Source organism: Pundamilia nyererei, unplaced genomic scaffold, assembly GCF_000239375.1.
Source record: "Pundamilia nyererei isolate P.nyererei 1_Seehausen unplaced genomic scaffold, PunNye1.0 scaffold00243, whole genome shotgun sequence".
Taxonomy (NCBI): Eukaryota; Metazoa; Chordata; class Actinopteri; order Cichliformes; family Cichlidae; genus Pundamilia; species Pundamilia nyererei.
Window position 1 is genome coordinate 412,335 of NW_005187644.1, and position 23,238 is coordinate 435,572.

The 23,238-nt window shown below is 40.5% G+C and overlaps 1 protein-coding gene across 1 annotated transcript in view; it reads right to left on the bottom strand.

Moving 5' to 3' along the window:
* nlk2 (nemo-like kinase, type 2) overlaps positions 1-23,238 on the bottom strand; it is a 46,856-nt gene that overhangs the window by 11,118 nt on the left and 12,500 nt on the right. Inside the window, exons 2-5 of the mRNA XM_005749367.1 lie at positions 22,605-22,734; positions 22,427-22,482; positions 17,307-17,413; positions 821-906 (exon numbers count right to left, since the gene is read on the bottom strand). Coding sequence (XP_005749424.1) covers positions 821-906; positions 17,307-17,413; positions 22,427-22,482; positions 22,605-22,734 — 379 coding nt within the window. The remainder of the gene's footprint in view (positions 1-820; positions 907-17,306; positions 17,414-22,426; positions 22,483-22,604; positions 22,735-23,238) is intronic.

The following is a 23,238-nucleotide window of genomic DNA, read 5'->3' on the forward strand; positions in this document are numbered from 1 at the left end:
TGTGAAGAAGATCTGTTGGAGCTTGAATTAAACTATCCTTATTTGAGGTAGACAAGGTTGTCTATGAAGAGACAACTGAAAAAGAATAGAATATGAGGAGGCAGCATTACTGCCTCACAGCAAGAAGGTGCTGCGTTCGAATTCATCATCTTTATGGTGTCTGCTTCCCTCCGCGTACTCTGGCTTCTTCCCAAAGTCTAGATACTTGCTGTAAGTGGGCTGGAAGATCCTGTGGTTCTTGCATCAGGAAAGAGCTGTGTGGTCCAAGTTCTACTTTGTTTTTCCCTCTGGTCTGTTCTTTTAGGCATCAACTGGGCGATCGTGGCTCAAGAGTTGGGAATTCGCCTTGTAATCGGAAGGTTGCCGGTTCGAGCCCTGGCTTGGGCAGTCTCGGTCATTGTGTCCTTGGGCAAGACACTTCACCCGTTGCCTACTGGTGGTGGTCAGAGGGCCCGGTGGCGCCAGTGTTCGGCAGCCTCGCCTCTGTCAGTTTGCCCCAGGGTGGCTGTGGCTACAATGTAGCTTGCCATCACCAGTGTGTGAATGGGTGGATGAATGGATGTGTAAAGCACTTTGGGGTCCTTAGGGACTAGTAAAGCGCTATACAAATACAGGCCATTTACCATTTTATTTTTACCATCAACTGTGATCAGTTTTTTGGATTTTTTCTTTCATTCCTCTACAAACATCATCATCTATACTGTCAATAAATATTCATAGTTTTTATTTCTTTATCTGTCACATGCCTGTCATACAACTCACATAAAGAATCCTTGCCATAGAGATAGGGTTAGGATTAATGCTTGCCTGTCCCACACACCTTGAGCACACAGTTGCTGTTGACTAGGAGGTTGCCAGGTTTGATGTCTCGATGTAGAATTCCAGCAGAGTGAAGGTACTTAAGTCCTGGTGATGGTGGAGTAGAAACAGACAAATTCATGAATCATGATATCACTTGTGCAAACAAGCTGAGCTACATGTTCTTACACAGAAATTCACAGGTATCTGCTCATTTACAAATAAGGATGTTTGATATTTAAAAAAATTATACAGTGTTAAAATATCAAAATTGTTACCACAACAGTTTCATGTAAAAAAATCAATCAATTCCTAACTGGCTGCCTCAGAATCAGCTGGGGTTTTCTTCCCTTAAATTAGTTTAGTATATTTAAACCTAGCAAAAGTTTTATTTAGTTTAATAGAAAAAAAGAATACTGTAATCATACATACAGTATATTTTAATGTATAATGATCTTTCAGCCATGTTGGCCTGCCATCTTGAATATAGTGGTTGAGATGGATTTTGTTATTCCATCATGTTTTATGTGGCTAAAGACTGACCACACGTGTATCATGCCAAGAGCCAAAGAGAAACGAAATTGTAAGCATTCACGTGCATGGAGGCAAATTTTAACTTGTGCCTACACCTTCAGATTCAAGACATGAAGGATCATACCTATGTTTTATCATCTGAGAAGGTGTCCCCTTAACCGTAGAAGCACACACACACAGAAACACTTGACTTTCCTATTTTTGTGGGGAGTTTAAAACTCTTCTTAAAACATATTTATTTGCTTAAGCCTTTGGTACTTTTTAAAAGGTTGAATCAATTTTTTTCCTATTTTTCCAATTCTCTATTTTTAACATGTTTGATATTATTTTCTGTTTATGCTTCTTGTATATGTACACTTTGTGAAGCCTGGCTTTATTTTAAAGTGCTTTATAAATAAAGGTGCTATGGTATGGTATATGTCAGGGGTGTCCAACTCCAGGCCTCAAGGGCCGGTGTCCTACAGGTTTTAGATATCACCCTGGGCCAACACAAATGAAACAAAGGATTAGTTCATTACATCTTGAGAACTTCAAGACACGCTGAAGAGGTAATTTAGCCATTTAAATCAGCTGTGTTGGATCAAGGACGCATCTAAAACCTGCGGGACACTGGCCCTTGCTTAAAGCAAAGAAGAAATTGCAAGCAGAAAGTATCAAAGCACTCACACAAATTTATACTCCAATGCATGCATCGGAGAGCAACCTGGGGTTATCCAGCTAATTAGGTTGCTTTTGAAGGTAACATTGCAATATTTATCCAATTGAATTGAGGTTTGCAAATGTGAAAAGAGTTAAGGCACTGATATGGTGATAAGGCACTGCATGAATTACATTATGATTGGGAGATGAGCTAATAGATGAAAGTTTGAACCTAGATTTGCCTTAGTCAGTGGCAAAGGCATGCTCATCATCCTCTCGAACATTATCACTGTGAAAGAGCAAAAGTAATGCTGACTTTGTTCTGAGTATGTTAATTAGATAAGTATAATTCAACTGATATGATTTTTTGATGATTATTATCATTATTATTGTTATTCTCATTATTGTCATTATTATTAGATTCTGCTTATACTTGCCTCCTGTTAAATTGGATTTAAAAATATATCCTGCATTCAAAAAAGTCTAAAATGTGGACATTGCCACATTGCCTCATTTACAGTTCCACAAAGGTAAAAATACAAATGTACCCATGATATGGTCCAATCGAATTTTTTGATGTATAATTATTTTTGGAACACCTGACTGTGGGGGAACAGTGACTTAACTTCTGAATCCAGATCTGAGGACTGGAGTTTTGGGGGACTCACTTCAGTCCTGAAGGATAGTTTTGGAGTGAGCAGGAGTAGACTGGGAACTGTTGCTTGTGGGTGATATTCTGGGCGTGAAGTTTGAAATTTCAAGGCTATAGTGAGAGGCTGAACTCGCTGTACAACTGAATAGAGTGAAGCAAACAGTTCCGAAGAATAGATACGACAGATCGAAGGATGGTGAGAATGATTCTCTGAAAGTTCCTAGGTATGAAGAGGAGTCACTGAAATTGGGCTGTAAAGTTCTTAGCTGGATGAACCGTGGGACAAGATGCCATGGTGATACATGCTGAAAGGGTAAGAATGATTCTGTGTTATCTTGTGGGTGGATTTCCTTATTTGTGGGAATTTACACAAAAGTCAGACCAAAATGACCTATAGTGCAGGACGGCATATACAGAAACAGAACTGGAAAGTATGAAGTATTGTTTTCAGTTCAGTTAAATTCATTTTTTTTTAATATAACACCAAATCACAACAACAGTTGCCTCAAGGCACTTTATATTAAGTTAAGTTAAATACCCTACAATAATACAAAGAAAACAGAGAAATCCCCAACAATGACTCCCTATAAGCAAGCACTTTGGTGACAGTGGGAAGGAAAAACCCACTTTTAACAGGAAGAAACCTCCAGCAGAAGCAGGCTCAGGGAGGAGCTGCCATCTGCTGAAGCCACCCTAAACCCTAACCAGTTGGGGGTGAGCGGATGAAGACAGGATAAAAGACATGATGTGGAAGAGAGCCAGATATTAATAATAACTAATGATAAAATGCAAAGAGCTATAAACACATAGTGAGTGAAAAAGGTGACTGAAGAAGAAACACTCAGTGGATTATGGAAATCCCCCAGCAGCCTACACCTATTGCAGCATAATTAAGGGAAGACTCAGGGTTACCTGTTCCAGCCCCTAACTATATGATTTAGCAAAAAAGAAAGTTTTAAGCCTAATCTTATTAGTAGAGAGGGTGCCTGTCTTCTGAATCCAAACTGGAAGCTGGTTCCACAGAAGAGGGGCCTGAAAACTGAAGGCTCTGGCTCCCATTCTACTTTTAAATACTCTAGGAACAACAAGTAAGGCCGCAGTCGGAGAGGGAAGTGCTCTAATAGGTACCATATGGTACTATAGGGTTGTTAAGATAAGATGTGGCCTGACTGTTTAAGACCCTGTATGTGAGGAACAGGATTTTAAATTAGATTTCGGATTTAACAGAGAGCCAATGAAGAGATGCCAATATACTAGAGATATGCTCTCTCTTTCTAGTCCCTGTCAGTACTCTTGCTGCAGCATTTAATTGCCAATTAATTTAAGGCAGGGATTTTTTAGGACATCCCAATAATAATGAAGTACAGTAGTCAAGCCTAGAAGTAATAAATGAATGAACAAGCCTTTCCGCACCACTCTATGATATGATGTTTCTAATTTTAAAGATATTCCGCAAATGGAAGAAAGCAGTCCTACATATCTGCTGAATATGCGCATTGAGGAGCATATCCTGGTCAAAAATTACTCCAAGATTCCTGACAGTGTTACTGGAGGCCATTGTAATGCCATCCAGAGTAAGCATCATGATACAGCCCAAAGGAAACAGAATTGGTCCTAGCACAGAACCCTGTAGAACTCCGTAATTAACCTGAGTGTGTGAAGAGAACTTTTCATTTACATAAACAAATTTGAGTCTATTAGATAGATATGATTCAAAGCACTGCAGTGTAGCACCTTTAATATCTATAGCATGCTCTAATTGCTGTAATAAAATACTGTTGTAAACAGTATCAAACACAGAGGTCTAGCAGAACAAGCACAGAGATAAGTCCACTGTCAGAGGATATAAAAGATAATTGATAACCTTCACAAAACCTTTGTATACTTTGATGAGCTTTGCAACTTGATTGAAACTCTACTAATTAGCCATTGCTCTGCAGAATATCAATTATCTGTTTTACCACTACGCTTTCAAGAATTTCTCAGATAAAAAAGAAGGTTGGAGCCAAGACAGCTTTGTTAAGTAATGGCTTTTTAAGTAATGGTTAACCACTGCCAGCGTTAAGGCCTGTGGTAAATAGCCGATTAATAGAGATAGGTTGATCATATTTAAGATTTAAACATCGATTTTGATTTTGAGCAGTCTTGTAAGAATGAGGTGTAAAAGACACCTTTATGGTTTGGAGGAAATAATTGCTGAAGTTAAAGATTGAATTGAAATATCAATTGGAGAAAAAGAGTCTAAATAAATATCAAAGCAGTTGTACGTCTGTAAAATGGTTATGAGTAATTTTTTTTATTGGTTAAAATTTTATTTGTGAAGAAGTTATGAAGTAGTTAATGTTAAAGGAATGTTTGGCTCAAATATGGCCAGATTTTTAGAAATGAGAGCTGTTCCGTCCAAAGTGGGATGAATGTCTTCTCTCCTAATAAAACTAGGTTTCCCCTAAAAGGTTATCCAATTATCTATAAAGCCTACGTCTTTTTTGGACACCTCTCAGGCAGCCGTCAGTTTAAGACGAACGTGCTAAACATGTAATTCCAATTGGGGAGGGAACCACAAAAAATTAATAGTTCGACATTGTTTTGCAAAGTTACACATGGACTCAATATTAATTTTAGTGACCTCCGATTGATGTAACTGGGTGTTATTGTCGACATGAAGTATAATTTTATGGAATTTACATTTACCCTTAGCCAGCAGTTTTAAATTTCCTTCACTGTTGCCTTCTCTGGACGCTGGAAGACAATTGTGTGTGTCATTGAGTGGGGAACATCAATTATACACTGATGTCACCCAGATAACCCGTTTTCCCGGCTGCTTGGAATAATCTGCCAGGGGAGAGCTAACGGGGCCTACACTACCTTCGGCTGAACCGACTACAGGGCCCTGGCTAGCTATTTGTTTTTCAAGGTTGTGAAGCTGGGTCTCCAATTCAGTGATCCTGGCCTCCAGAGCTGCAAAAAGGCTATATTTATTACAAGGATCGTTATTACCAAAGGAGACTGAATAGTAACTAAACATCTGACACAATGAGAAGGAAAGTGTAGGAGGGACAGGTGAAGAGGCCATGCTGCTAACGAGTCCACTGCAAGCTAAGCTAAGCTAAGCAATCCTTAAAGACATAGTGAGTAAATACTGTGAAAACAATTAGAGAATGAATCAAAAGAGTAATATAAACGAAAATACCACTGTGCACTGGAACAGGAACAAGAAGTGATACTCTATCAGAGAAAGAGCCAACACCAAGTGCGAGCACCACCCAAAGGATGGTGATTATTGTTCTGAAAAACTTGTTAAAGTTTTAAGAGAAATATAACAATGTGGGATAGATGTTTATTTGTTTTTTAATTCATTATAGCATATGAAAAACCTTTATATTACCTATATTTTATAATTGCCAGGCAGAATTCCTTCTGATATCGATAATATCAATGCTCAACGTTGCTTACAGAAAAATCATTAAGACAAAGCAACGTCTTGGCTTTAGATTGTGACACTTGGACTGGGAGTTAAATAAACAAAATTGCAAAAATACTGAAAGCTTTCAGGCTCCTAGTAGATTGACCTATGTTATAAATGTGAAAAGGCTTCTTAAGCTATCAAATTCACAAGTTTTGTCATCTGAGATTCAAACTCATCTGCGACTTTTTGGAGATGTACCTATGGTATCAATTTCAAAATGCTAGGCGATGTCTTATTTGAGTTATGTCAAAACTATTTAAAAAGTAAAAGATGCAATTATTTGCAACTTGGAAACACATTTTATTCACAATAGAACAGCAAATATTTAAAAAGACATACATGCACAATTTTATGAAAATATTACCAAATTTTGAATTTGATGGCAGCAACTTCCCTCAAAAGCTGCAACAGTAAGGAACAAAAAGCTGGAAAAGTATCTGATACTAAAAAAAAAGCTTGAGAAAAATTTTACAATTAATTAGGTCAACTAGTAACATGAAAGACTAGCAGAGCTTCTGAGAAGTAAAGAAATATGTGCTTAAGGGACATGGCTAAACACCGATACTGGATGCTTTTTGGAGAATATGCACACACTCCAGACTAAAGAAGGAAGAGGCTGACCGGCTTTTAACACACAGAAGAAGAAAAAAAAAAAATCACTCCTCAGTTCACAGTCTACATCTCTGATGGCATTAGTGCCTATGAGATGGGAAGCATCTAAAAACCTGAAAGATATACAGGTTTTAAGCAACATATAATTGTGGTCAAAAGTGTACATGTGGACTGGTCCTTCTATAGTACTTTATGTGAGCACTCAAAACTTTTTTTATATGCTTAAGTGTTTTTTTTTTTGTTTTGTTTTTTTAAATCTAACATTCACACTCTAGTGGATGCATCAAAGAGTAAGTTTGCATCTTGCCCAAGGATATTTGGCACGCAGATTGGACCAGCCAGGGATCAAACCAACAACCTTCCGAGTAGATGACTTGCTCCATGTCCTGAGCCACATAAACTCATTTTGATGACTCCAGTGAACTGTTTATTTTTAAGGGTGGAATGTGTACATAGCAAACATTTTTACTTGACTTGGGGTGGGGTGTGAATTGATCTGTGTTTTTTTTTCTCTTCTCTAATCCACACAAAGTCAAAAGCAATTTTATACACACATACGCGTGCACACACACAGTTAGGTCCATATATTTGGACACTGACACAAACTTTGTTTTTAACCAGTTTATTGAAATATATTTCAAATATAGGTATATGATAGATGTGGACATAATGTGTAGCCTCTGAGCTTTCATTTGAGGGCATCCATATTGAAATTGGATGATTTTTGGATGATTTGCTGTGAACAGACAACATGTGGTCAAATGAACTCTCCATGCATTTGAAACAAGCCGTCCTTTAAGGTGCAAAGAGGAAAGAAAAAAAAAAAAAACATTAAAAAATTGCTACAATATTACGAGTGACAAAATCTATAGATTGGTACATCCTGAAAACCAAAGAAAGCACTGGTGAACTCAGCAAGCAAAAAGTATCGGACGTCCACGGAAGACAACAGTGATGGATGATCACAGAATCATTTCCATGGTGAAGAGACACCCCTTTACAACAGCCAAAAAAGTGAACAACACTAAACGAGATAGGAGTATCCAAGTCTACTGTAAAGAGAAGACTGCATGAAAGTAAATGCAGAGGGTTCACCTCCAAGGTGCAAGCCATTTATTAGCCTCAAGAATAGAAAGGTTAGATTTCACTTTACTATAAACAACACCCAAAATAAAAAAAAGCTAAAAAAAATAAAAATAAAAAAAAGTAGCCAGACAAAACCTGCCAAAGTTTTAGAACCCCACAATTTTTCTATTTTTTTTTTATTGAAAATTATGACACTTAATGTGTCATTGCACTCTGAAATAAAAGCATAGTACAAATAGCAGTTGGAGTCAAAAAAAAGAATGAATTTATAGACCAAAATGTGTTCTAAACTTTTGACTCATCTAATTAGCCACCTTTGGGGGCTGCAAAATGCTGTGGTAGCCGTTTTGTTTCAGGGTGCCTCTCACTCTGTACAGGTCACCGACCCTGGATTCAGCAAAACAGCGCCAGATCACCACACCTTCCCCCTCCATGTTTGACAGTTGATGCTACACACTGTGGAACCATCCTTTTGCCTACTCAATGATGTGCAAAGATCATGCATTTAAAAAGTTTTGATTCATCAATACCTTCTTTCATTCTTCAGTAATCAGTAATGGCGGTGTTTCATGGCCCAGGCAAGCCTCTTTGTCTTATTCTGACATCTTAGCAACAGCTTTCTTGCCTCAACTCGTCCTGTCAAACCTGCAGCTCGAAGTCTTCTCTTCATGGTTGAAACAGACTTGTTTACTACGACCACTATTAAGCTGTGCTTGAAGCTGTTGTCCTATGAGCCACCAGTCATGCAAGCTGTTAACTCTCAGAAACTTGTCCTGTGATTCAGTTGTGGCTTTGGGGTTGCCAGACCTCTTCCTGTCAGAATTGCCCCAGCTTCCGAGTGCCTTTTGAAGGAAACTGTACTTACTGACGCCTTGACTTTCTGTGCACTTTCTGTGTAGGAAAGACCTACATTTTTAACTGTTATGATGTTCTGTCTCTCTTCCATTGTCAATTGCCTTTTTCGCAACATTTTTGTAGCAACACACTACTTTCTGAAGTACAATACTGCTCAAATGATGGTCACAACGGTATGGTACCACAGTGTGTTCTAACACTGCTTTTAAGCAGACAGAGGGGGTTGCACGTTATCTAAAAAAGCTGGAAAACATGTACGAATTAGTAGCACCAGCTTTCAAGGTTTGATCAACCTCCACTGCTGCAGAACACCTTTAAATTGTGAACCGATTTTGTGTTCCATGAAAAAGGCAATAAGTGACAATGAGTCTTTTACAGTGCTGTGGAGGAATTTTGGCCCACTCATCTTTGCAGAATTGTTGTAACTGAGCCACACTGGGGGGTATTCAAGCATGAAGTGCCTTTTTAAGGTCATTCCTCAGCATTTCAATCAGATTCAGGTCAAGACTTTGACTAGGCCGCCCTTCATTTTGTTTTTCTTAAGCTATTCGGAGGTCAACTTGCTGATGTGTTCTGGATCATTGTCCCACTGCATAACCCAAGTCCACTTCAGCCTGAGGTCAAGAATAGATAGCTGGACATTCTCCTTCAGTTTGTTTTGGTACGCAGCAGAATTCATGGTTTATTTACTGCAGCAGGTTTTCCAGGTACTAAGGCAGCAAAACAGCCCCAGGCCATTATACTATGACCAACACATTTTACTGTTGCTATGAAGTTCTTTTTCTAAAATGCTGTGTCAAAATCCTGAATCATGAACTCTGACCTTAGTTGAGACATGTAAAGCCTGCGTTTTTTTTTAGTGTTGTTCAATAAAAAATAATTAAATACAAAAAAAAAAAAAAAAAAAGAATCTCAGTTGTTGTGGCCTGGACCTCGTCAATGTGCTCTTGGACTAATTTTGGTAGGCCAGTAACTCCTGGAAAGCTTTGCCACCATTCCAAGTTTTCTCCATTTGGTATAATGGCCCTTACTACGGCATACTGGAGTCCCATAGCCTTAGAAATGGCTTTGTAACCCTTTCCAGACGTCAGTAACTTTGTACCTCAGGTGTTTCGTTAGATCATGGCACAATGGTCTAACGAAGGCTAAAACACTTTTTGAAATGTTTTAGCCTTCTTCACTTTGTCAGACACGTTCTATATAAGTGATTTCTTCATTCTTCATTCAATCACACCTGAGTGTGCTTTGTGAAGCTGAGCTCAGCTTTCCAAAATGTGGTGTGGTGGGGGTGTGGTCTTTGGCCTGCTGCAGAGAAGGGGTGACGCAGTGAGCTCACAGGGCGGCACGGAGGCGGGGAGGGAACAGGTGCACAGGACTGTTTAACGAGGGAGACCTGTCTTATGTCTTTGGCAGTGAGGAGAAGAGGACACACACACTGGGAGCGACGGAATGACAGCGCCTGAGGCTGGTGCCAGAAACCGCAGGAGAAGAGACATTGTTTTGAATAAAGCACAATTATAAGCACAACCCAGAAGTGTCTGTATGTGGGTCCTGTGTCACAGTAGTTAATAACAGTTATTTAATGATTTAACAAGAGGGGCAATTTTTTTTTTTTTTAAAACAGGACCAAGTAGGTTTGAATAACTTTTCTCCCTTAATCAATGAAATCATCATTTAAAAACTGCATTTTGTATTACCCTGGGTTATGTTTGTCTAATATTAACATTTGTTTGATGATCTGAAACATGTAAGTGTGACAAATATGCAAAACCCTAGGATATCAGGAAGGGGGCAAACACTTTTTCACCAACTGTACATATATATTCGTACATGTACGTGTGCCTCCACTCCTTTTTATAGTGGTGCCATACCCAACCAGGCATGGTAGAGCCAAAGTATCTGCAGCCAACCCAGCTGCTGGCACAGTTGTTGGCGGAGGCAGCCGAGACACTTGCGTCAGTATGCTTGCTAAGAGGTGGTACAGGTGTTCTATATTGCTAACCCTCAAACACCTTTCCCCGGTCCAGAACGGACAGTGCCGCTACAACTAAAATATAACAGAGTCAAAGTCGGGATTAGCTCTCGCCTAACGCATCCCTTAACTGGGAAGACCGATTGGCCAGGGTTTAATAATCTGTTGGGGCAGTGTGTGGAGATACGTTCACCACTGATAGGGGTGTGTAGTGTCTGCAATGCGCTCAGTGGTGATGCTAGGTGTACGTTGCCGACTCTGGGGACGATGAGACAGCGGGGGCTTCTCAGGAGGCCCCACTGGCTCCAATAGTTCACTCCAAGAGAGATTTTCTACTAGAGCAATATTGTGATGACACTCTGGTCAGCCAATGACCAAATGATGAAAACTGTCAAGAACATGACCCTGACATAACACTGATCTACTTGCATTTTGTGTTTATTAGAGACTAAATGTATCAAGTGAGTTGTGACACTCACACAGAAGAAGAACACACCCAGTTGCTGGTGTCAAAAAGCCAGCTCAGAACTCCAAGGTGGGGCATATGAGATATGGAAAAACTGAGGTGACTAGTGCTCCAATTTTATTGGCCAGGGGGGGACGTGTGCCGATGGTGTGTCCTGCCCTGAGTGTCAGCTGGTGAACAAATTTTACCCGCTGGAAAATGTGCAGGACCCGGCAGTGCCCTGGGTTTCCTTGCCACTACTCCTCCAGGCTGCCTGGCTCCAGCGCAGACACCTAGATGTCTCCCTCTTCTAGAATTCAGGCATCAGCGTTTTTCACTGCCAGGTGCTGCTGATGCTGCTCCTGCTGCCCCCACAGCCGCATCTCAGAGCCCACATGTGGTCATGCCCCCAAGCTACCCATCACCACCTCCTCAAGGCCGTGTCTACCTAAAGTGATCATTGTTGGCACCTTTATGGTTCAACACTTGGCGACCATATCTTTTGCTATCCTAAGAGCCGGTATGAAGAATATTACTCAGACCTCTCTTCAGCCGTTGAAACTCACCACAGCGTCTCTTCAATGTCAGCACTACGTCAGTCAGAGACCCTCAAACAAGACTTTATGTACCTTGTGGAAAGTCTGCAGAACACCAGAAAGCAATCCATTAACTGTGGTCCGCTGCTGCCCCCCTGTTATGGTGACATAAAGTTCAACAGTCTGGGTCAGCTACACATTGACTTTTTAAACAAGATCACCTTCATCCAGAACCACTGAGGTTCAAGTACTGAATTAATCCTTCACTCATGTAGGACCCCTAAAGCATGAGGGAAAATCTCGCTATCTGCGACTCCGTCACTAGAACTGATATTTTCTTGCCATCACTACTAAACAAGCATTTCACTACTAAACTGCATAACCACTATTATACCGCTACTTCACCTGTTTTCTCAGTTCTAAAGTATTCATCTTTACCAATTCCATTGATTATAACGCATAAATTTAAAAAAGTCTTTGCCAGTATTTGTACAACCAGACTCAGTAATCTAGTTACTATGCGCTGTAAGCCTCTTCCTCTTAAGCCTGTCTCTCCTGCAATTATTACCCCCTTTAACAGTACATCCTTATCTAACAAATCATTCCTACAATTTTGTCATCCCTTAAAAATTAGACATTTTCAAACCAGGCAACTGTTGCCTGTTACCCCTCAAAACTTTGTCCACCAAATTAACACCATTTAGATAATTATAAGAATTATCTATATTGTGTGCAGTTTAATCCTGGTTATTTTAATTCCTTTGAATTACTATCTTATAAAATTCGATGTGAATATCCAGGTTGCTATATTGTAATTTATCGACCTCCAAATCCTGCAATAATTTCTTGAATTAATGATTCCCTAATCTCCTCTCATCTGTTACTGTTAATTTAGATAAAATCAATTTGGTGGGTGACTTTAATTTACATATTGATGATCCCTCTAACTGCACTGTGACAGAATTTCTTAACATTGCAAAGGCATTTAATTTAGTGTAACATGTTACCGGCCCACACATAATGGTGGCCACACACCGGATTTAGTTTTTACTCTCGGTTTATCTAAAAACTTTGTCTAATCTACTACTGATCACTAGGGGTGGGTTTTGATTATCGATTAAAATCGATTCTAGCTTGCATAACGTGAAATAGATTCATTAAAATCCTGAATCGATCGATCGATCGATAAATATAAATTTATTTTGCCCGAAACACCAGAATCTCAGGTTAAACCTCACAAAATTTCAACAACCACCAAACAGCTAAAACAATAAATGAGCGCAGGTACACAGAGTCTGCACAAAGACGTAAACACAAAGGGCTGAAAGCCGACAGCTCACTGATTCTGATCCGTCAGCAGGTCGGCACTTTGTGTTTACGCCCCCTTTGCACTAGATTCAGAAGCTGCAGGTTTTTATCTCTCTCCAAACAATATTGACTGAACCAGCAACAAGAGAAGATCCAAACTACACTTCACATTTTGCATCACATAAACATAGTCATGAATGCCCTCTTAGTTTGCTGTTTTGCTTCCACCACGATAAAAATCACACTTCATGCAGAGCTCGCGGTCTCTCTCTCTCTCTGTACTTCAAGAACAGGTTCCCATCCAAAAATATTTTTTCTGCATCATTCGCTTGCTTATTACGCGCAAGTCAACTGTTGTTTCTTTTCCCTTTTACTTACTTCTGAAAAGAAAGCCTAATTTCTGCCGTTCAATAGGCTACTGAACAAATTTAAACTTTTTAAAATTATGCAAAATTGCAAAACGCTTAGCTGCGTCTCTAATAAAACCTCTGTAACTTTGCTCTGCTTCACTTCAGCAGCATCAGGTAATGTTCATATTTTGATTAATGACTTTCTTTCATTTTTGATCTACTGCAGAACATTTTTAAGGTTATCTGCTATAAAAGTCGCCTTCATGTTTTTCTGTGTTACTCAGTTACTTTGACACAAAGGCATCGGCTGTGATGCTTACACTTTTGATAAAGTCTTGCAAGTGTCAGCTTTCTTTTTATAGATATAAAAATATGGAAATGTACTGATATGTGATCAAAATTATAATATTTCTGACTGAGACAAAATTTCCCAGATTAAAATCGAATCAAACCGAATCGTGGATCGAATCGATTCGGGACCTTGTGAATCTGAATCGATTCTAGAAATCAGTGACGTTACCCAGCCCTACTGATCATAAGCATGTAATCTTAGACACAGTTCTGCATCTAGTGTTGTCTTCCCAGAGAAAAACTGCTCATATTCGGAAGATGCAACTGCTATCATCATCACCCATCCATCCATCTTCTTCCACTTAATCCGGGGCCAGGTCGCGGGGGCAGCAGCCTAAGCAGAGAAGCCCAGACCTCCCTCTCCCCAGCTACCTCCTCTAGCTTATGCGGGGGAACACCAAGGCGTTCCCAGGCCAGCCCGAGAGATATAACCTCTCCAGCGTGTCCTAGGTCTACCCCAGGGCCTCCTCCCTATCATCATCACCCCGACCCAAAATTACATACCAAGCCCCCAAAAAATGACTGAAGGTGCATTGAGTGCGAGAGCAGCTGACCTGAGAGATAGGATCATGGCGAACCTGGAAAACCTAACCCTTGGCCAATTACCAAGATTATATGAAATACCCTCTGAAGGTCTACTAGAAGAATGCAGCATTACAGAAAATCCCTAAAATGGCCATTACCAAAACGAATCAGCAGATCTACATCACGACAACAGTGATCACTTTTTTGTTTGGCTATAAGATGAACAGCCAACAGGATCACCATCCCCTATGGAGAAGGAGACTAGGGGCGAAGATCAATGTAGTGCAGAGGAAAGTTAGCAAAACTATTGGAGCTGCAGAAAGGTGTTATGACTCGATGCCCCACACATGGATCCTGGAATGCCTAGAACTATACAATATCAGGAATTCAATGGGGATGTGGCAAACAACACTAGAGGCCAACCCACGGAACATGTCAACATCACGTGTAGGAGCTACCAAGGAGAGATCTGTCCCAACTGCTGTTCTACATAGGCAAGACCCCTTAGTGAGATCATTTACAAGACCTACAAGCTACAGACACTGACTTCGGAACTGAGCAATCATCAGCCAACTGCTCCAAATGAATGACATCAAGCTGCATCCCAGGAGTAAGCAAGACAAAGGGGGTGTCCAAATTCATCTGCTGCATCCTCCTGAGGCCGCATTTGTAGACCGATTACCTCACCGTGACGCGCCAAGGCTGTCCAAATTTGTAGACTCCTCCGAATGCACCCGACAAACGCGGGTGTATCCTTTGTGGCCCACCATATCCCAGAATTCATAGAAATTCCAGTTTCTAACAATGGCAGTTGCTACCAAGTTTTAATATTACTCTTTCTGGGTCACAAATTAAACTTTTATGATATTTCAGGCAAGAATGTGGCTGTGCAACTTCAAATATCTGCTGGGTTTATCAAGACATCACATATTTGCAAAAGTGCTCTGACATTTTCGGAGACGTCTGTTACCCAGCAGCTCGATAGCTAGCCGGGACGATAACAGCAAACTCCCCGCACAACCCACCTTTCGCTACTCAGGTTAAACATGATACATAAGTCACTTAGATAACTTAACAGTGTTATTATTTGGCTTTTTCAGTGTTTTATTTGTTCATGAGTAAATCGGTTTGGCTGAGATTAAAGTTATAGTTTTCACACAGCTAAATAAACGCCAAACAGAACTGATTAAATAGAAGTGTGAGATGATCGAGAATTTATGCCAGTGTCCTGTTATATTATAGACAGAAAGGAGCAGAAAGCCAAGTTTATTAAACTCCACCGAGACAGCTGGTGATGCAAAACTGAAGGCTAGACCGTCCAATTTCACAGCCTAGCCGGCCTTTGGAGGACGACCGGGTCCTCAGGAGGATGCAGCCTATGAATTTGGACACCCCTATAGATACACTGATTCATACCAGTAGGATCTACAGCAATGAAATTCTAATGCCGTTAGGACTGGGAAAAGTGTAGTCAGTTCTGACAACTATCCCCTTATTTGTTACAGAGAGAATTGTACTACCAGGAGGCAACATTGCAGACATCAAGGACAGCTACAAGTACCTAATCCCACAGGCAAATGGGAGCCATAAAGAGGCAAAAGAGGAAAAATCATCATGGAGGTACACTAGTACTAGGCTGCTAATGTACCACGGGCATATCAGATTCCTGGATGAAAAAGCTGGTCTGAAAGACAGCAGAGAGGCACTAATAATGGCAGCATAGGAATAAGCTAAGATCCTTAGGGACTTCCAGGTACAGAGAGACAAACTGGTGATGGGTAACCAGACACTCTAGCGGTGTACAAGCAGATTAATACAGCCATAGTGATAGATATAGCTACGCTGAGTGATAGCAACATCAGGAAAAAGGAACACGAGAAGCTCAAGAAGTACCAAGGGCTGAGAAGATGTGGAAGGTGAAGTGAATAGCTCTCCCTGTGGTAATCTGAGCACTCGGTGTAGTGACACCCAAGTTGGATGAGTGGCTCTAGGTCATATTTTTCAGATCTCAGAAACAACACCTGAGACATCTGTCCAGAAGAGCACAGTTCTCAGAACAGGAAAGATACTGTGAAGTATATACGTGCATGCTCAAATATATACATACACTCAAACATTTTAATACGTTCCACTGAAGGTTCTAAAAAGTCTTAACTTGAACAGTCAAGGCATACCAACTTGTTCCTCTATATTGTATGTGGATTAGAGAAAATCAAAAATAAAGTCAAATTTGTGCACCCAGATTTCTTTTTTTTTTTAAATTAAAAAAAGATGTATAGTGTATATTCACTTCACCCTGCAAAAAACACAAAAGATGTTTACAGAAATCAATATCAGAATTCTCCATCCTCATGAGTGCATGTAAACATTTGACCACAACTGTCAAATTTAAAATGAGCTAATATTTTTTGTTAAAATTGTACATTTTCTACAGTTTTGCATGTGATATTTTCCGTGTTCCATTGTGAATACAATATAAATTTATAAGGTTTGTAAGTCATTGCATTTTACACAACATCTCAACTTTTTTGGAAATAGGTTTGTAGCTTTTATTGCAGTTTTTAAACAGATGGTAAATGTACTTTTTTCCTCAACTGTGAAATATTAATGTGAATATCCCCAGTACTCATTCTTAAGCTATGAGACCCAAAAAAGCTATTTAAAAAAAAAAAAAAAAAAAAAAAAAAAAAAAAAAAAAGGTAAACCCACCCCTATGTGATTTGAGTGCCTTAAACTCTTTAGGGTGTAAAGGTTTTCCTTTTATTATGGCATTTCCTAGTGTAAACCCAATCCTCAAACTCCAAAAATCTCTACCAACAAATCCTACTCACAAATTTATCACCAAGTGAAATAGAGAGCACCTCTATATTTCATGAAATAACAAGGCCAAACTGTTTCCATTCATGACTAGACTCCGTTAAAAATACAATATAAAGATTTCCCATATAAAAATCTTAAATTAAAACTGAAGGTCATTGAATTAGTCACATTTCATTACTAATTTAGTTTTCAAATCTGTTGTTGTCAAGAGATGCAGAATTCTGAAGAGTCCTGTATTATTGTTCAACCTTGAGTATAATCTGTATAACTTCATCAGTACCAACGCTTGAGACCAGTCTATGGGCTGAACTTGGATAAATGTAACCATAGAGATATCTGAAAGAAAAGAAGACCTACCTCGCAGAATCTGATAAAGAAAAACTTTGGCATGGTCTGAGCTCAGAGGCTGCGGTGATACAATGATCTTATGGAGGTCACTTTGCATCAGTTCAGTTACTACATAGCTGATCAAGAGGAATTAAGGTTAAAAGAAAAACAAATATGTGCAAGAACATAAACAGTAAATCTCAATGAGAACCTGAGAAAGACAGTATAGTTATAATAAAGATGTGCTTTATTTTCTAAGATAGAGTTTAGGAATCAGCATCACTGCATTGTTTTCTTACCTTTCCAGTTATCTTATGTTAATCACTAGCAGCATTCTAGAAATGAAAATGTAAACTGGCATCTTCTTTCACATAAAATATGGGTATTTGGAATGAAAAAGCATTACACAACAGATCATTGCAGAGTGTAAATACCTGCAGTTACCAAAACTTGTTAAAATTCATTATACTTAATTCACACTTTTGTTTTCTGCGTAGCCTTAAGGCCTTACCATATTTCCATCTTGGGCAGATGGGCAAAAAAGAATTCCCATGAATTTCAGAATCACCACAAAAAAAAAATAAAATAAAAATAAAAAATAAAAAAAATTAAAGGGGGTTACCACAGGTATTTTGATTTAGTAGATTTTTACGCTGGATACCTTTCCTGGTGCAAGCCTCCTAGGAATTGTGTCTCCTCCTAATTTCAAACGTACAAGTTGATTGATGATGACGTATCCTGTAACACACCTTTACAGAGTCTTTTAACGTTAGGGAACATGTAAATGGCCCCACACATACAGGGTCAGACACTGGTTTAAATATAAATAAGATGCAAAAAATTATTATGAAGAAAGGGATGCTTAAGAAGTACTGCAAGCTGCCCATAACTCAGGCCTTAGAACCTGCCAAACAAAGACTCACGGGCTTTGGCCTGCTGCTGGCAAGGTATACTATCTCTTCAAGGTGCATTTGAAGTGGCTTACCAGAGAGCTAGAAGCCAGGAGAATAAACCAGCTGTACTCCACTCCATGGAGTACAGCTGGTATAACTCCACTCCATCCAAGGTGTATTCTCAGTAGCAGGGTAACAATATGAGAACAGCCCCACTGAGGCTGGAGACAGTAACTCTGAAAATGCATGTGGGAGAAAGACGTAACCCATATCAACAATGCTCAGAGGCTGGTGGAGCCAAGAGTAGACTACAGCACCCCCCCAATGAACAACATCCAGTAACAGTGGCAGACGTCATAGAAAGGGCCTCTGAGCGTCTGGCAACATAAATTAAGCAGCTGCAAATGGGCGAAATGCACTCAGAATGGCTAACTGAAGCCTGGACAATCCTGATGCCCAAGCATCCCCAGAAGGCACCGGTCTAGTACAACTATCAGCCAATAACCTGCCTTGGTACAACATGGAAGTAACTGTCAGGCATCATAGCGGCTAAGATGAACAGGCACATAGTTCAATACATGAGTGGGGCACAGAATGGAACTGGCAGGAACATCAGAGGGGTAAAACAACAGCTACTGGTAGATGGAGCAGTCACTCAAGATTGTAAGACTAGACTGAACAATCTGTGCACCTCCTGGACTCATTACAAGAAAGCCTATGATTCAATGCCCTACACATGGATCCCAGAATGCCTAGAAATATATAAGATCAACAAAACCCTAAGAACGTTCATCAAGAAGTGGCAAACAACACAATAGCACAAGAGATGATCTGTCACCACTGCTGTTCTACATACGCCTGAAACCCCTCAGTGCGATATTTGACAAGACTGACTATGGATACTGATTAAGAAATTGAGCAATCATGAGCCACCTGCTCCACATGGATGACCTCAAGCTGCATGCCAGGAGTGAACAAGATATCGATTCACTGATCCATACCACTAGGATCTGCAGCAACGAAATTCCAGTGTCATTAGGACTGGAGAAGTGTAGTCAGTGAAACAAAATGTAACAAAGAAAGGGATAGTAGTCAAAACTGAGGGGATTGTACTACCAGGAGGCAACATTGCAGACATCAAGGACAGCTACAAGTACCTAATCCCACAGGCAAATGGGAGCCATGAAGAGGCCGCTACAAAATCTGCAACCACCAAGTACCTGCAGAAAGTAAGACAAGTCCTGAGGAGTCAGCAGAATGGCAAGAACAAGATCCTGCCTTTGATCAGATACCCCAATTAGGAAAATAAGCTAGCCAAAGAAAGAGATAGAAGCCAAGGGCAAAGGCAAAAGAAAGCTCCTTACCATGCATGGAGCATTTTACCCCAAGTCCAGCACCCTGAGACTATATGCTAAGCGTAAGGAAGGAGGCTGAGGTTTAGTGAATGTCAGAACCACTATCCAGGATGAAACAACAAAGATCCATGAGTCAGGAAGATGGGCAAAACTGCTCATGAGACAACAGAAACCCGAAAAAGAAGAGGAGCAAGAAGTGGGACCATCAAAGAAGGACAGGCAAGCACAGCATGTACCACTGTAAAATAGAAAAAGTGGCTGATATCAAGTAACATCAATGCCTTGACAAAGCTGGACTGAAAGACAGCACAGAGGCACTAATAATGGCAGAACAGGAATAAGCTCTGAGCACAAGATCCACAGTGTTGGTGCTCTACCACACCAGGCAAGACACTAGGTGCAGGCAGAGCAAAGAGATTTTCCAGCACATAACAGCATGGTACAAGATGCTAGTACGCAGATTCAGGACTGTCAGACCTTCAATTAGCCATTCTGAGTGTGTGCCATTATTAGCAGCTGGTTCATTTGTGCTGTTAACAGCTTATGGTGTACAGTTAGCTTCTTTAGCCTGTAGGCACCAATCATGTCAGTCCGACTCGCCATGATTTTTCTTTGCTCTTTTTCTGTAAGTGCTTTCTAACATTCAAACACTTTCATACTCCTATGAGAGCAACTTGCGGTTAGTATCTTGCCCAAAATAATTTGGCAGGCAGACTGGAGCAGATGGGAATCGAACCACCACCCTTCGAGTTAATATGCTCTTCCACTGCTGCTGTCTGCTCTTAGCTCCACTAGCCACTGAGCATTGCTGTTATGGATTGCATCCTCCTCTCATATGCTCTTCCAGTATTGCTGCTTTTCCAGACTTGGTCGGGCTTTCCCCCTGCCACTGAGAATGCACCTTGGATGGTTTAGGGGAGTACAGCTGATTTTATCTCTCTGGTATACCTCTTCAAGCGGCTTTCGAAGGCTGAGAGTCGTTACTTGGCATCTCAGTGACCACTGTGATTGTGATTCCCCTCTCGCCCTCTGGACGGTCATTATCCTTCAAACTCAGGTCTTCTACCAGAGGCCTGGGAGCTTCAGAGTCCTCTACAGTTCCTTGCTGTTCCTAAGACTGCGCTATTGTAGACAGAGATCATGGATGTTGTTCCTGTGATTTGCTGGAGCCTCCCGCCCAGTGTGGGGGTCACTGCAATGAGTGCTCCAGTTACCACTGGGACCACTGTTTCCTTCACATCTTCTCAAGTCCTTCCCTCAACCTTTAGTACTTTGAGCTTCTCGTGTTCCCTGTTCCTGATGTTACCATTATTCGGTATAGCTACATCTATCACTATGGCCATCTTCTTCTGCTTTTCCACCACTACTATATCTGGTTAGTTAACCATCACCAGTTTGTCTGTCCATACCTGGCATAAAGGTTGATGTCATCCATGCAGCGGAGGTACCTGGTGACTGGTGGATTGTGTAGTTGGTATCCATAGCCAGTCTTGTCAGTGATCTCACTGAGAGGCTTCAAGCCTATGCAGAACAGCAATAGGGACAGAGCATCTCCTTTGTAAATCCCGCACTTAATGTTGACTTGTGCCACTGGCTTGAAGTTGGCCTCTAGTGTTTTCCACATCCCCATTGAATTCCTGACGAAGGCTCTTATGGCCCTGTTGATTTTATATAGTTCCGTGATTCATTTGTCGGGCGTTGAGTCATAGGCTTTCTTGTAAAATATCCAACTGTGGGGATCAGGACTGACTGGGCTTCAGTTAGCCAATCCACATATCTCATCTACTAGCAGCTGGTCCATTAGTGCTGTCAGATGCTCATGGAGTGCAGTCAGCCTCTTCAGCCAGTAGGTATGAATCATGTCAGGACCAGGTGCTGTTCATATCTACATACTGGAGACCCTTTCCTGTGATGACTACCAGACCCTGTTCAGGGAGATTGCTGTGGTCGGCTTTAACATTCACTATCAACTGAGCCTTATTGTTATGGGTTGCATCCTTCTCCCATATGCTCTTCCAGTCTTGCTCCGTCTCCACTCTTGGTGGACCTGTTCTTACATTGTTACACTGCCACTTGGATGGCTCAGTACAGTACAGCTGGTTTATTCTCCTGCCTTCTGTTTCTCTGGTATACCTCTACTTGGCAGTTTCCAAGACAGCTTGCTGTACTTCTTAGGCACCCCTTTCTTTACAGGCCCTGTGCGACCTTATTCTTGGCTTCTAGTCACCTTCTCCACAGAGAGTAATGCTCCTTGTAACTGTTCATTTTATAGCCAAGCAGCTCAGTGATCACTGCAGCTGTGGTGTAGATCAGCTGATTCAGTGATGGTTGCAGTAGGGATTGTGCTACATTCACACCTTCTACTAGACCTACAGAGGTTATCTCACGTAGTCTTGGCAATCGGCCATGGAGGGTCCAGGTTTCCAGTTTAGGCATGATGCTATCTATCAGGCCAGCACTCAATACACCCTCAGTCATACTTTGTTTTATTTAATGGTAAATGGACTGGTTCTTATAGAGCACTTCTCTACTATGAGCAATCAAAGTGCTTTTTATAACTTTTCACAACTTGTCTCATTCACCCATTTACATTTTTTTCTTTGCTCTTTTTCTGCAAGTGCTTTCTAACACTCACACGCATTCATACTCTTATGGGTGCATCACAGAGCAATTTGGGGTTAGTATCTTGCCCAAAATAATTTGGCAGGCAGACAGGGATCGAACCACCAACCTTCCGGTTAGTAAGTGACCTGCCCTACCTGAGCTACAGCCACCCCCAATGTGACCTAAAGAAAATTTCTTATGCAATTCTCTGCAATTTCATACACCTGATTTTAAAATGTAATTCCTGTAGGCCCTGCATCTTGTTATAATCTTTGAATAAATCAATAGTAAAGGATACATTTCTTCAAAGTAGTCAATGTGTGGAGGTTGTAGTATATCCAGCGCAGAGAGCACCTGAGAACAGAGGTAAAGCTGTGGTCTGTTTTCAGGCTGAATGCAATCATGCAGGCAAACACATTTCTTTTTCCTTTCTAGAGGAAACTATAAGCTCCATTGTGACATTGTCATGTACTTACATTCTCATGTTTGAAGAAGCACAGCATCTTCAGCTCACGAAATACCCTCTTACAAGAAACAAGGTTTTGGAAGACATTAGGCATCTTTTTGAGAGCAACTCGCTTTCCGTCTCTGGGGTCTGTCACTGACCTGGGTGAATATGAAAAAGAAATTCACAAAAATTATAACATTGGATGAAAAGTTAGATAAATAGATCAGCAGAACAAATCATGTCATGGATTGGACTAAGTTATAAAAATATTTCAGTATTTTTCCATCACATTTTTGAGATTTGGTTTGTTTTTGTTTTTTAAAGGACTATTTCCCACGACCAACTTTAAGCATCACTATTATCAAATCTCAAAAAGTGCATTTTGTGTATACATGCAAGGGTTATATCATCGGAGACAAGTGGCTGGTCAAAACAAGTTACACTATATGAAAGGCGTCCTTTTAACAGAGGTGGGACCAAGTCATTGTTTTGCAAGTCTCAAGTAAGTCTCAAGTCTTTATCCTCAAGTCTCAAGTCAAGTCTCAAGTAAGTCTCAAGTCTTTATCCTCAAGTCTCAAGTCAAGTCTCAAGTAATGTCAGGCAAGTCAGAGTCGAGTCTCAAGTCACTGGTGTAAAAGTCCAAGTAAAGTCACAAGTCAGAA